The 13,018-nt window shown below is 39.7% G+C and overlaps 1 protein-coding gene across 1 annotated transcript in view; it reads left to right on the top strand.

The window, feature by feature from the left end:
* Positions 1-13,018, top strand: part of LOC126209911 (nuclear RNA export factor 1-like) — a 179,400-nt gene that overhangs the window by 75,617 nt on the left and 90,765 nt on the right. Inside the window, exons 7-8 of the mRNA XM_049939031.1 lie at positions 4,515-4,717; positions 9,048-9,157. Coding sequence (XP_049794988.1) covers positions 4,515-4,717; positions 9,048-9,157 — 313 coding nt within the window. The remainder of the gene's footprint in view (positions 1-4,514; positions 4,718-9,047; positions 9,158-13,018) is intronic.

Genomic DNA, 13,018 nt, shown 5'->3' with positions numbered 1-13,018 from the left:
GCCAGGAAGTTTCATATTAGCATACATTCTGCTGCAGGGTGAAAATTTCATTCTGGAAACTATGGTTCTATATTTCTACTATTTCAAAAATTCCACACAGTGATTCGTATTTTTGATGCGTAAACCTGAAGTTGTGAATAAAGCACCTTGATACAACTACATGGCTTTTAGAAACTCCTGTAGATCCCTCAGAGTGATTGGTGGGTCACATCATCCATAAACAGCCCTTTTCAGTCTATCCCAGGCATGCTCAATAGGGTTCATGTCTGGAGAACATGCTGGCCACTCTAGTTGAGTGATGTTATCCTGAGGGAAGTCATTCACAAGATGTGCATGATGGAGGTGTTAATTGTCACCCATGGAGACAAATGCCTCACCAATATGCTGTCGATATGGTTGCACTATCGGTTGGAGGATGGCTAGTCAGATTTCAGCTGGCAACCTGCAACACCGGCTATCTGAGGTAACTGCTACCCCACATTGCATGCTTCACAGCTTGTGGCAGTATTCATTTCAACTTTCAGCTTACCCTTCTTTGCTTAGCCCTAGCTTTCTGTCTGGGCCTTTAATATTTATACAACTGTTCCTCTTTTCTCAAAACATCTCTTTAATTTTGCTGTGGATAACATCTGTCTCTTTTGTTGTTGCACATACTTTACAGCCTCACATTTGTTCTCTCACAATTCATACTCTGACATTTTGTGAGCGTTATTTAGCACCTGACGTATTTATGTATTTTTCTACTAGCCTTAGCATTCCTATTAGTCACTGATTCTACAACAGTCATATGGTCATTGCTATAGTCCCTTCTCTATGTTCACTGAACCATGAAGTTCAACAGTAGATGAGAGACATTATCCTTACATGTTCATCTACATCTACATCTTCATTTATACTCCACAAGCCAACCAACGGTGTGTGGTGGAGGGCACTTTACGTGCCACTGTCCTTACCTCCCTTTTCTGTTCCAGTCGCGTATGGTTCGCGGGAAGAACGACTGTCTGAAAGCCTCCGTGCGTGCTCGAATCTCTCTAATTTTACATTTGTGATCTCCTCGGGAGGTATAAGTAGGGGGAAGCAATATATTCGATACCTCATCCAGAAACGCACCCTCTCGAAACCTGGTGAGCAAGCTACACCGCGATGCAGAGCGCCTCTCTTGCAGAGTCCGCCACTTGAGTTTGCTAAACATCTCCATAACACTATCACGGATACCAAATAACCCTGTGATGAAACAAGCCACTCTTCTTTGGATCTTCTCTATCTCCTCCATCAACCTGATCTGGTACGGATCCCACACTGATGAGCAATACTCAAGTATAGGTCAAACAAGTGTTTTGTATGCCACCTCCTTTGTTGATGGACTACATTTTCTAAGGATTCTCCCAATGAATCTCAACCTGGTACCCACCTTACCAACAATTAATTTTATATGATCATTCCACTTCAAATCGTTCCGCACGCATACTCCCAGATATTTTACAGAAGTAACTGCTACCAGTGTTTGTCCCGCTATCATATAATCATACAATAAAGGATCCTTCTTTCTATGTATTCGCAATACATTACATTTGTCTATGTTAAGGGACAGTTGCCACTCCCTGCACCAAGTGCCTATCCACTGCAGATCTTCCTGCATTTCGCTACAATTTTCTAATGCTGCAACTTCTCTGTATACTACAGCATCATCTGCGAAAAGCCGCATGGAACTTCCGACACTATCTACTAGGTCATTTATATATATTGTGAAAAGCAATGGTCCCATAACACTCCCCTGTGGCACGCCAGAGGTTACTTTAACGTCTGTAGATGTCTCTCCATTGATAACAACATGCTGTGTTCTGTTTGCTAAAAACTCTTCAATCCAGCCACACAGCTGGTCTGATATTCCGTAGGTTCTTACTTTGTTTATCAGGCGACAGTGTGGAACTGTATCGAACGCCTTCCGGAAGTCATCTACCTGGGAGCCTGTATCTAATATTTTCTGGGTCTCGTGAACAAATAAAGCGAGTTGGGTCTCACACGATCGCTGTTTCCGGAATCCATGTTGATTCCTACAGAGTAGATTCTGGGTTTCCAAAAACGACATGATACTCGAGCAAAAAACATGTTCTAAAATTCTACAACAGATCAACGTCAGAGATATAGGTCTATAGTTTTGCGCATCTGCTTGATGACCCTTCCTGAAGACTGGGACTACCTGTGTTCTTTTCCAATCATTTGGAACCTTCTGTTCTTCTAGAGACTTGCAGTACACGGCTGTTAGAAGGGGGGCAAGTTCTTTCTCGTACTCTGTGTAGAATCGAATTGATATCCCGTCAGGTCCAGTGGACTTTCCTCTGTTGAGTAATTGCAGTTGCTTTTCTATTCCTTGGACACTTATTTTGATGTCAGCCCTTTTTTCGTTTGTGCGAGGATTTAGAGAAGGAACTGCAGTGCGGTCTTCCTCTGTGAAACAGCTTTGGAAGAAGGTGTTTAGTATTTCAGCTTTATGCGTGTCATCCTCTGTTTCAATGCCATCATCATCCTGGAGTGTCTGGATATGCTGTTTCAAGCCACTTACTGATTTAACGTAAGACCAGAACTTCCTAGGATTTTCTGTCAAGTCGGTACATAAAATTTTACTTTCAAATTCACTGAACGCTTCACGCATAGCCTTCCTTACGCTAACTTTGACATCATTTAGCTTCTGTTTGTCTGAGAAGTTTTGGCTGCGTTTAAACTTGAAGTGAAGCTCTCTTTGCTTTCGCAGTAGTTTCCTAACTTTGTTGTTGAACCATGGTGGGTTTTTCCCGTCCCTCACAGTTTTACTCGGCATGTACCTGTCTAAAATGCATTTTATGATTGCCTTGAACTTTTTCCATAAACACTCAACATTGTCAGTGTCGGAACAAAAATTTTTGTTTTGACCTGTTAGGTAGTCTGAAATCTGTCTTCTATTACTCTTGCTAAACAGAGAAACCTTCCTCCCTTTTTTTATATTTCTATTAAATCCATATTCAGGGATGCTGCAATGGCCTTATGATCACTGATTCCCTGTTCTGCACTTACAGAGTCGAAAAGTTCGGGTCTGTTTGTTATCAGTAGGTCCAAGATGTTATCTCCACGAGTCGGTTCTCTGTTTAATTGCTCGAGGTAATTTTCGGATAGTGCACTCAGTATAATGTCACTCGATGCTGTGTCCCTACCACCCGTCCTAAACATCTGAGTGTCCCAGTCTATATCTGGTAAATTGAAATCTCCACCTAAGACTATAACATGCTGAGAAAATTTATGTGAAATGTATTCCAAATTTTCTCAGTTGTTCTGCCACTAATGCTGCTGAGTCGTGAGGTCGGTAAAAGGAGCCAATCATTAACCTAGCTTGGTTGTTGAGTGTAACCTCCACCCATAATAATTCACAGGAACTATCCACTTCTACTTCACTACAGGATAAACTACTACTAACAGCAACAAACATGCCACCACCGGTTGCATGCAATCTATCCTTTCTAAACACCGTCTGTGCCTTTGTAAAAATTTCTGCAGAATTTATCTCTGGCTTCAGCCAGATTTCTGTACCTGTAACAATTTCAGCTTCGGTGCTTTCTATCAGCGCTTGAAGTTCCAGTACTTTACCAATGCAGCTTCGATACTTTACAATTACAATACCGATTGCTGCTTGGTCCCCGCATGTCCTGACTTTGCCCCGCACCCTTTGAGGCTGTTGCCCTTTCTGTACTTGCCCGAGGCCATCTAACCTAAAAAACCACCCAGTCCACACCACACAACCCCTGCTACCCGTGTAGCCGCTTGCTGCGTGTAGTGGACTCCTGACCTATCCAGCGGAACCCGAAACCCCACCACCCTATGGCGCAAGTCGAGGAATATGCAGCCCACACGGTCGCAGAACCGTCTCAGCCTCTGATTCAGACCCTCCACTCGGCTCTGTACCAAAAGTCCGCAGTCAGTCCTGTCGACGATGCTGCAGATGGTGAGCTCTGCTTTCATCCCGCTAGCGAGACTGGCAGTCTTCACCAAATCAGATAGCCAGAGAGGATTTCCTCTGATCCATAGCGACACACATCATTGGTGCCGACATGAGCGACCACCTGCAGATGGGTGCACCCTGTACCCTTCATGGCATCCAGAAGGACCCTTTCCACATCTGGAATGACTCTCCCCGGTATGCACATGGAGTGCACATTGGTTTTCTTCCCCTCTCTTGCTGCCATATCCCTAAGGGGCCCCATTACGCACCTGACATTGGAGCTTCCCACTACCAGTAAGCCCACCCTCTGGTGACTCAATCTCATAATGTTTTGCATTAAATGTATGCATTGCCACAGAAGGTGAACCAAATGCATTCAGCTCATTTTATGTTACTGACCATCTAAAAGAGTATTTTATAAAAGGTATCTGAATTTCATTTCATGTGTTGATTTTGTACACTGATGGAGTTTGCACATATTTTGTGGATTTAACATTCTTTGCATACCTTTTTGTGTTAATTATTGTTTCATTGCTTTTTTTAGAATTTCAGCAAGTGGTGTATGACCCATCAGAAACCTCCCAACTACAGCAGCAATTGATGAAAATGGTACAGGGAATGGCTCCAAACCTCATCAGTCTCAGTCTTGCAGGAAATGGACTTACAACACTGAGCCATCTCGCCACCATCTTTGGAGATAAAACCAAGTGGCATTCACTAAAAGTATTGGATGTGACCGACAACAAGGCAAGTGTCCTGGATTGATTTCAAGTAGAGGAAGGATTAAACCCTCAGCACATAGTTGAAGCATATAATGACAGTCGAGTTTGTGAGAAGTGTTGAGATCGAATGGTGTTTTCAAAACTGGTAGTAGCTAGTATGAAGGCTTTTCCTTGGAATACTGGTTTGTTGCCTGTAACAGAGGTTTGACACTGTGGTGTCTTTGTCTTATGACCTTCCAGCGGTCTCAACTAGATCAGCCAATGGAGCTATAGTGACCTCCACACAATTTTCACATTCCTCTGCTTATATGAAGTAGGAATCAGAAGAGTGACTAAATCTTCCCTCTATCAATATATTTCTGTTTTACTTCGATGCCCCATTAATTGACATTTAGTGTTAATGTTTTCATAGTACTGCAGATACTGTTTTTAGCTGCCAGCATTGGTAATTCAATTGACTGTAGTAAAGGCAAACTAAATTTGGAAAGGTCTTGCTAGTGAGCACTAGATTACAATAACATAAAATCGCTACCTAGGGAGAGTTTCACAAATGATTAGATGAAGTAAGGGTGTAAAACAAGTCTTGTTATTTTGTGAGCTGTTAACAAATTCCTCAGATTTCGTCAGTGCTTGCTTGACACAGTGCATTATTTGCAGGTTTCCTTTTTTTCACTGGAGGTGTGTTTTCACTGTTTTTGTAATATTTGTAGCCGGTAGAACTGGCAACAACATGTATTTTGAGACATATTTGAAGGAAATCAGGCATTCACTTTTCTGAGGAACTGTCCTGCCATTTGCATTAAGCAATTTTCAATTTGAAACTTCCTGGCTGGTAAAAACTTTGTGCTTGACTAAGACTTGAACTCAGAACCTTTGTGTTTCACGCGTAAATGCTGTACTGATTGATTTACCCAAGTACAATTCATGACCCATTCTCACAGTTTTATTTCTGTCAATACCTTGCTCCTACCTTCTAAACTTCACAGAAGTTCTGCAAAGCCTCTGGGTCTAGCAGTCGTGGAAGAAATGATATTGCAGAGACATGGCTTCACCAGATGTTTCCAGAATGAAATTTTCACTCTGCAGCAGAGTGTGCACTGATATGAAATTTGCTAACAGAGTTTGGAAGATAGGAGATGAGGTACTGGTGGAAATAAAGCTGTGAGGTTGCATTGTGAGTCATACTTGGGTAGCTCAATAAGTAGACCATTTGTACGTGAAAGACAAAGGTCTCACGTTTGAGTCTCAGCCCACACATAGTTTTAATCTACCAAGAATTTCCATATCATTGCACACCATGCCTCAGAGCGAAAATTTCATTATGGAGTTTGCAACTTAAGTAAACCATGGACAACCCAAATCTGGATGATCCAACAGGGATTTGAACCACCAAATACTAGAATGTGACAATCCAAGTATCTCATGAATGTGTCACCCCACTTGGTAGCCCAACTAGGAAGAGTTGTGTAAGGTGGAGTGGGTAAGAGGGGAAAGGAGGTGGAGGAGGTATTTTTTGGAGGGCAGGGGCCAGGAGGGAGAGGTAGCAAAGAAATGGGATGTGAATGTGGCACTATTGAACTGTCCTTGGTGTGGGTAGGGGGAGTTGTGTTGATATAAATATAACAGAGGAGTAAAGTGGCAGGGGAATGGTAGATAAAAACCACAGATCGGGAGACAGCACTGAAAAGAGGAAAGTCTGAGTGTAGATTAATGGGGTCAATTGGGAGGCAAGAGGACTGAGGTGGACGTGGGTGTGGGGCTGTTTGTAGCACAGATAGAAGCTGTGATGATTGGTGCATTGGAGGATTTGTTTTAGAGACAGTTCCTATTTATATTAATCAGAGGAGCCGGTAGTTGAGAGGGGTGATCCAGACGGCATGGTCCATGAACCAGCTGTCGAAGTTGAGTACGTTTTTCTCAGTGGTATGTTCCACCTCTGAGTGATTGACTGTGCTCTCAGTTTCAGTTAGGTGGTGGATGTTTGTTCAGGTGGATGATTGTTTGTTGATCAAGTCCACATAAGTTACAGCAGACTGGTATATGATATAAATGCTTTCACAGGTGGCTCTGTCTCTGATAGTACAGGATAAGCCTTTGACAGGACTAGAGTGGGATATGCTGGATGGGTGAATCAGACAAGCCTTGCACCAGGGCCTTCCACGGGGATGTAATACACATGGGAAGTGGTTCAGAGTTGTTTTGATGTAAAAAGAACATAGTCAAAAATCTCAGAAACATTTTAATCCCATTTACATCCCTATTCAACAGCTCAATACCTTAACTATATGGTGAGTGGTAGCCTTTACTCCTTCCGGTATTTATTTTTATTTTTGGTTTCTTACATATTCTATGACAATGAATGCTGACAGAGTTGGTGATTGTCCACAATGGACATAGGCTCTGACTGTGTATTACAGCAGCAGTCTCAACTGTCAGCTATCAAATATATATGGATGGAAGTCTACCCAGTTGAGAACTCTGTACATTGTTGGGCAAATAAAATTTATCATCCTCTTTGATGAGGAGATTTCTATAAATCTTTGCAACAAAATGAGAGAAAATTTGGAACTAACATTCAGAGTGAGTCAAAAAGGAATTTACAACATTGGAATGATATAGAAATTTATTGAGATAATTTACAGAATTGATAGATGTGTCAATTTGTAGCAAACACCCTATTGTTTGATTCATATAGTTCATCAGTACCCCATTCCACCACCAGGAGTGCCAGCATGTTGAACAGTTAAAATGGCTACTTTCACTGGTGCATACTGTGTCTTCTGGTTTCATGAAACAAACTCTGCGACAACTGTTTGGTGTAAATTTCACAAATTTCACCCACAGTGATATGACCCCCAAGGAAGGGGTTGGGACTGGGAGTGGCAGAGCAAAGGATGAAGATTTTGTGTAGGCTGAGTGGGTGATGTAATGTTGCTTTTGTGGGTGGGAGGGAACTTTAGGTAGGATGTCTCTAAGTCCTAGACACGGAAATAGGTAATCGAAGCCCTGGAGTAGCATATGGTACAGTTGCACCAGTCCGGGATGATATTAGGTAGCCGGCCAGTGTGGCCGAGCGGTTCTAGGCACTTCAGTCTGGAACAGCACAACCGCTACGGTCGCAGGTTCAAATCCTGCCTCGGGCATGGATGTGTGTGATGTCCTTAGGTTAGTTAGGTTTAAGTAGTTCTAAGTTCTAGGGGACTGATGACCTCAGATGTTAAGTCCCATAGGGCTCAGAGCCATTTGAACCATTTGATATTAGATGACAAGGGGGATACATTTGTAGCTCTTTCTTCCGGATGGTGGGAGGATTAGGATGTGTGAGGATATGGTGCAGGAAATCTGTTTATGGTCTGGGTTTTGGGGCTAGTACTTGTCTGTGAAGGCCCACATGAGACATTCAGCATGCTTGGCGAGGGAGTTCTTGTCACTGCAAATATGCTGTCCAGACATGGTGACGCTATATTGGAGGTAGTTTTGTTTGCAATGGATGCCAGCTGTTGAAGTGCAGGTACTGTTGGTGTTAGTGGGTGTAATATGGAGCCACCAGATAGTTGGAGCTAAGCGTACACGTCCAACAAGATGAAACATTAGGTTTGAGGACCAGCTGAAGCAGATTGGGGAAAAGGCTTTGAGATTATGAGGGCTGTGTTGTGAGTCCAGGTCATGAAGATATCATCAGTAACCTGAAGCAGGCAAGTGGTTTGATGTTTTTGGAGGCCAGGGAAGTTTACTCTAGATGAACAGGTCCATCTGCTGAACTGTTACCCCACTATTGTGTGTCAAATGGTCACAGTGTACATGCACAGGTGTGTGTGGGTGTGTGTGTGTGTGTTTTTGTACTGTAGCTCATCAAAGGATTTCTTATGAAAAATGGTTAATTTTTTTTTTTATTCTCTTTTGTATATGTTGGCAACTCAACACTTCTGCTGTTCAATGAGTGGTTTTCTTTATTCCTAAATTATTTATTAGTAACATAGTTAGGAATCCAGTGCCAAGAAACACACTGATGGAATGTATATGAAACAAATAAAATGAAGATGCTACAACATTGTTGATTACCAGGAAGTTTGTAAAGCAGCAGCTTTAAAAATGAGTCTGGTCCCTTTAATCCCACAAACCAACCAACCTCTAAAAATGAGATGTGCTCTTTCAATGTTTTGTGAGAAAAATGAGGCCAATGTGTATCCCCCAGACCTATAGAATTTTTAAATCTAATAATTCCGTTATAGTTATCATGTATGCATAATATTAATGGTTGTTTTCCAGCCTAGTTCTCTGACAAAGTTGAGTTGCTAATGTGAAATAGGTAATGTTTGCTACTTGATCTTCTTCATATCTCAAATGGTTTTCAGATTAAGACCATCTGCGACCTGGCAATCTTCAATTCTGTACCTATCACAGAATTGTACTTGCACAAAAATCCTGTTTGTGGGAAATATAAAGAAGATCATTCCTACATAAGGTTAGTGCTGTTTATGTCTCTTCTATCCCTGAGTATTTGGCAATAGAATGTTTTGCATTTTGTGGATTGAAACTGAGTGATGTGTACTACCAAAATACAAAATGTTTTTTTTTTTATGGTTCATTTTGTGTTTGTACAGGTATAGTGTTCACTTTGTAACAGTTTTGTATTTGAAACATACCAACAGTGCTTGTTAGTTAAGACTAGTCTGCTCTGCCTTACAAGGACACCTTACGGATTGGCCATCTTTGATTTTTCTTCGTACTCATAGGAATTGGTCAGTTACCTGGACTAAATTTCCTAAACCAGTACGATGCAGTTCTCAAAAACTCTTGAAATAATCGACTTCAAAGTTTTCCAAGTACTATTGCAGAGCAAAACATGCCTAGTGAACTAATCAAATCACCTGTAACTTTGTGCATAGTACTGTAGCCCTTTAATCATAAGTTTGCTGGTTTGATTCCCACTAAATACATATTTTTAAACCACTTACTTGATTCCATATTTATTAGTAAAATGAAATCTTAATTAACAAGTATTGATGTGAGTCATGATATTTTAATGTTTGATTACTGGTCGTATGGAAGTCAAGTATTTGTAATGAATTAAAATTTGGTACAAAAATGAGAAACATCAAATAGAAATTAAAATGCATTACAATAATACAGAGGTAGTATTGACATCACAAATATGATATTACTAAATATGTTTTATTTGTTATGAGTACTTGTTTTTTCACATGATTAATAACTGAAATTGAAAATATTTTAGTTTGGTTAGAAATTAAGATTCACACCAATATTCATTAATTAATATGTCAGTAATAATAAATATGAATTTAAATAAAAAGTTAAAAAATATGCCCATTGTGTGAATTTAGCTAGTGATTTTATGATAATGAGACAGAAATACTACACACTTAACCACAAGAGATATAATTGAACATAGCAAAATATTTTTTGTTTAACAGCCCTTGGAATCTTCAAATTTTTAAACTCAATTTTTCAAGAATTTTTCAAAATTGTATTCTACTGCCTTTAGTAATTGATATCTGTACACGTAGTTCCAAATTATATAAATATAATAAAAATTGAAGAGGGCCATTTAGTTATCACTGTTACATACCACGATAGAGGCACTGAGGTTACATAGTCTGCCATAGTCTGTCCTGTGTTCTGTAGATCATATTCACATTTTTTATTCTAATATTAGAGAACAAATTGATTGTAAGATTATACACAGAGTTATTCGGCTAAGGTGTTCACCTCAGATATTTACTGAACTGTCTGAAAACATAATACTGCTTTCACCTAAATGGATTGTGAAAAAGTACTCAGTAAATGATATATTGACTCTTTTTGTAACTATGTCATTTACAGAGGTATCAGTGTCAAGACTGTTTTTCAGGCTGAATCACAGTAATTTATGCAGCTAGTATTGTAGGTGTGAGAGAGATGAATTTGAGGGAGCAACATCATGATAACTATATACAAGTTATAAGGGGGACTGTAGCTTTCATTTTGCTTGTGTCATTTACAGAATTGGTTAGTTCAATAAACAAAATATCTTTAACTAATCAAGTGACACTAGATGTAATACTTCTTTACAGAGACTGCAGAAGGAATGCAAAGAGCAGCTGACTTGTGAATGATACACACAGCGTAAAACCTACATTACCTCTATACCCCTATTATACAGGTGTCACAGTGGTGCAACACTGTGTGTCCTCTTTATCTGAACTGATGTATTTCCTTACTGGATATAAAATCACAAACTTGTGCATAAGACAATAATCACCTTCATTTTAAAAACAGTAAATCCTAAGTTGTAAATATTTTAAGTACTCTAAAACTAGTTACTGGATTTTGATGAGTGAAACACACTTGAATTTACCTCTTTTAGAATTTCAGTATGAGAACCATAAATTACTATAATTGTATTTGAAAAAGCAAAATTAATACCAGTATCTCTGTAAATAAAACAGCTATGAAAATTGAGTATACTTGGATGGCTTTCTCACAGTTCATCTAGGTAAAAATGGAATTATGATAGCTTAAATGGTTTTTGGAATATTCAAGGCGAACAGGTTAGCTGAATCAACCTGTAAACAAAATATGTTTATGTGGGGCTACATATTACTTTACTATGTTCATCCATAATGTAAGCAAATTCCTGCTCAGCTGCTGGTCAGCAATTGCAATGCTATGCATAGAGTAGAAGTATCTCTTTTCTACTCTATGGTGCACTAAAATGTGCAGCGCAGCTTTATAATTACACCATGGGGATGAAAGTCACATAGGGACTTCGGTAACATGACCTTGGTTCACTGCCTGGAGATGTGGAGTGCTGCAAGTTTATCAGTACTTCATTATATTGTCTTATTGGCTGATTTAAAGTGTACCATATTTGTTTTTGTTTTGTAGTAAACAGAAGTTGGTTGCACCACATTTTGCTTCTGGTCATATCTTCATGTGTTTATTGCATTCCGAATTTCATTGCAAATATTTGCTTGTATTCTGTTTGATTTCTGCTTGCATCCATAATGTTGGGTGGAGTAAATGATTCCATATTTGTTTTCATTTCATATCAAACAGAAGATGGTGTTGCTGCAAGGTATTCTGTTTATTTATGTATGTTTGTTACTACTTATGAATCCATGTGCATTGTAAGCATTTTTCCTTTATTCTACTTAATTTTTGTCTAGGTCCATTTTCTGTTCTTTCTCACATATAATGGAAATCTGCATGTTATCAGATTTTGGCAGAAGTGTTATTCAGTTTTATTACAGCTTGTGACAGAGTGAGTATGTAATTCTGCTTTCAGTAGTGTTGCTTCTTGCCATTGAGTCCACGCATTTCACAGTGATTTAGATGTAGATGAGTATTCTTCGTATCTCAGTAACTAGATCATTCTTCCTTTCAAATGCAAAAAATGCTGCAAATGTTATGCAAATTTCTTCACACATTATTAACAGGTAGTGCAAACAATAAATTTTATCAGAAATCAATGTTCTAGAACCACCTGATCAATCAAATGGAAATCACAGAGCCCTCCATTAATTCTAGAAATACAAACACCAGTGTTGCCATGATAATTTTAAAATTCCATTAACTATCTTGGTAGTTACTGTCTCAAAACCATTAGAATATATTTTTTGTCAGAAAATAAAAATGCAAATGTTCAAAATATTTACAGATATTTTCAGTCACATCTAACACTGTCTGCCACTGTAGCTGAGTTGACAGCACACTGGCTCATTATGCCGGGGGGCCCGGGTTCGATTCCCACCTGGGTCGGAGATTTTCTCCACTCAGGGACTGGGTGTTTGTTTCATGTTCATTGTCATCATTTCACCCTCATTGATGTGCAAGTCGCTGAAGTGGTGTCACCTCAATGACTTGCACCTGGTGATCAGGCTACACGTCGGGGGGCCCTCGCCACATGACATCTCAGTTTCATTTCATATCTAACACCCAACTATGGTGTACTATCTCTAGATCATCCTCACTTTCAGAAGTGTGGCCTGACATATGCAAGTGCTCTCCTCTGTGTGAGCACCCATACATCGCTCACTATCTTCGTTAAGTGCCACAGGTTGTGATGTTACAAAAGTACACCAAAACTCTGACCACATGAATCAAACTAATTTGTTTCCAACATCTGACTGCAATGGCAGCCTATACATACTTCACAGTAGTACCAAATAATACTTTTCTGATTGACTTGGGTTCTGAGATCAGCACAATTACAAATACCACTACCCTTCCTAATGCTTCAAATCTCTCACATAAACTCAGGGTGGCAAATGACTTGATTATTACAACATGCAGTGTTACTGTATGTGTCATTGACTTTGAAAAT

Source organism: Schistocerca nitens, chromosome 10, assembly GCF_023898315.1.
Source record: "Schistocerca nitens isolate TAMUIC-IGC-003100 chromosome 10, iqSchNite1.1, whole genome shotgun sequence".
NCBI lineage: Eukaryota > Metazoa > Arthropoda > Insecta > Orthoptera > Acrididae > Schistocerca > Schistocerca nitens.
Note: the sequence above shows the minus strand (reverse complement) of the source record. Positions and strands in the feature narration are given on the sequence as shown.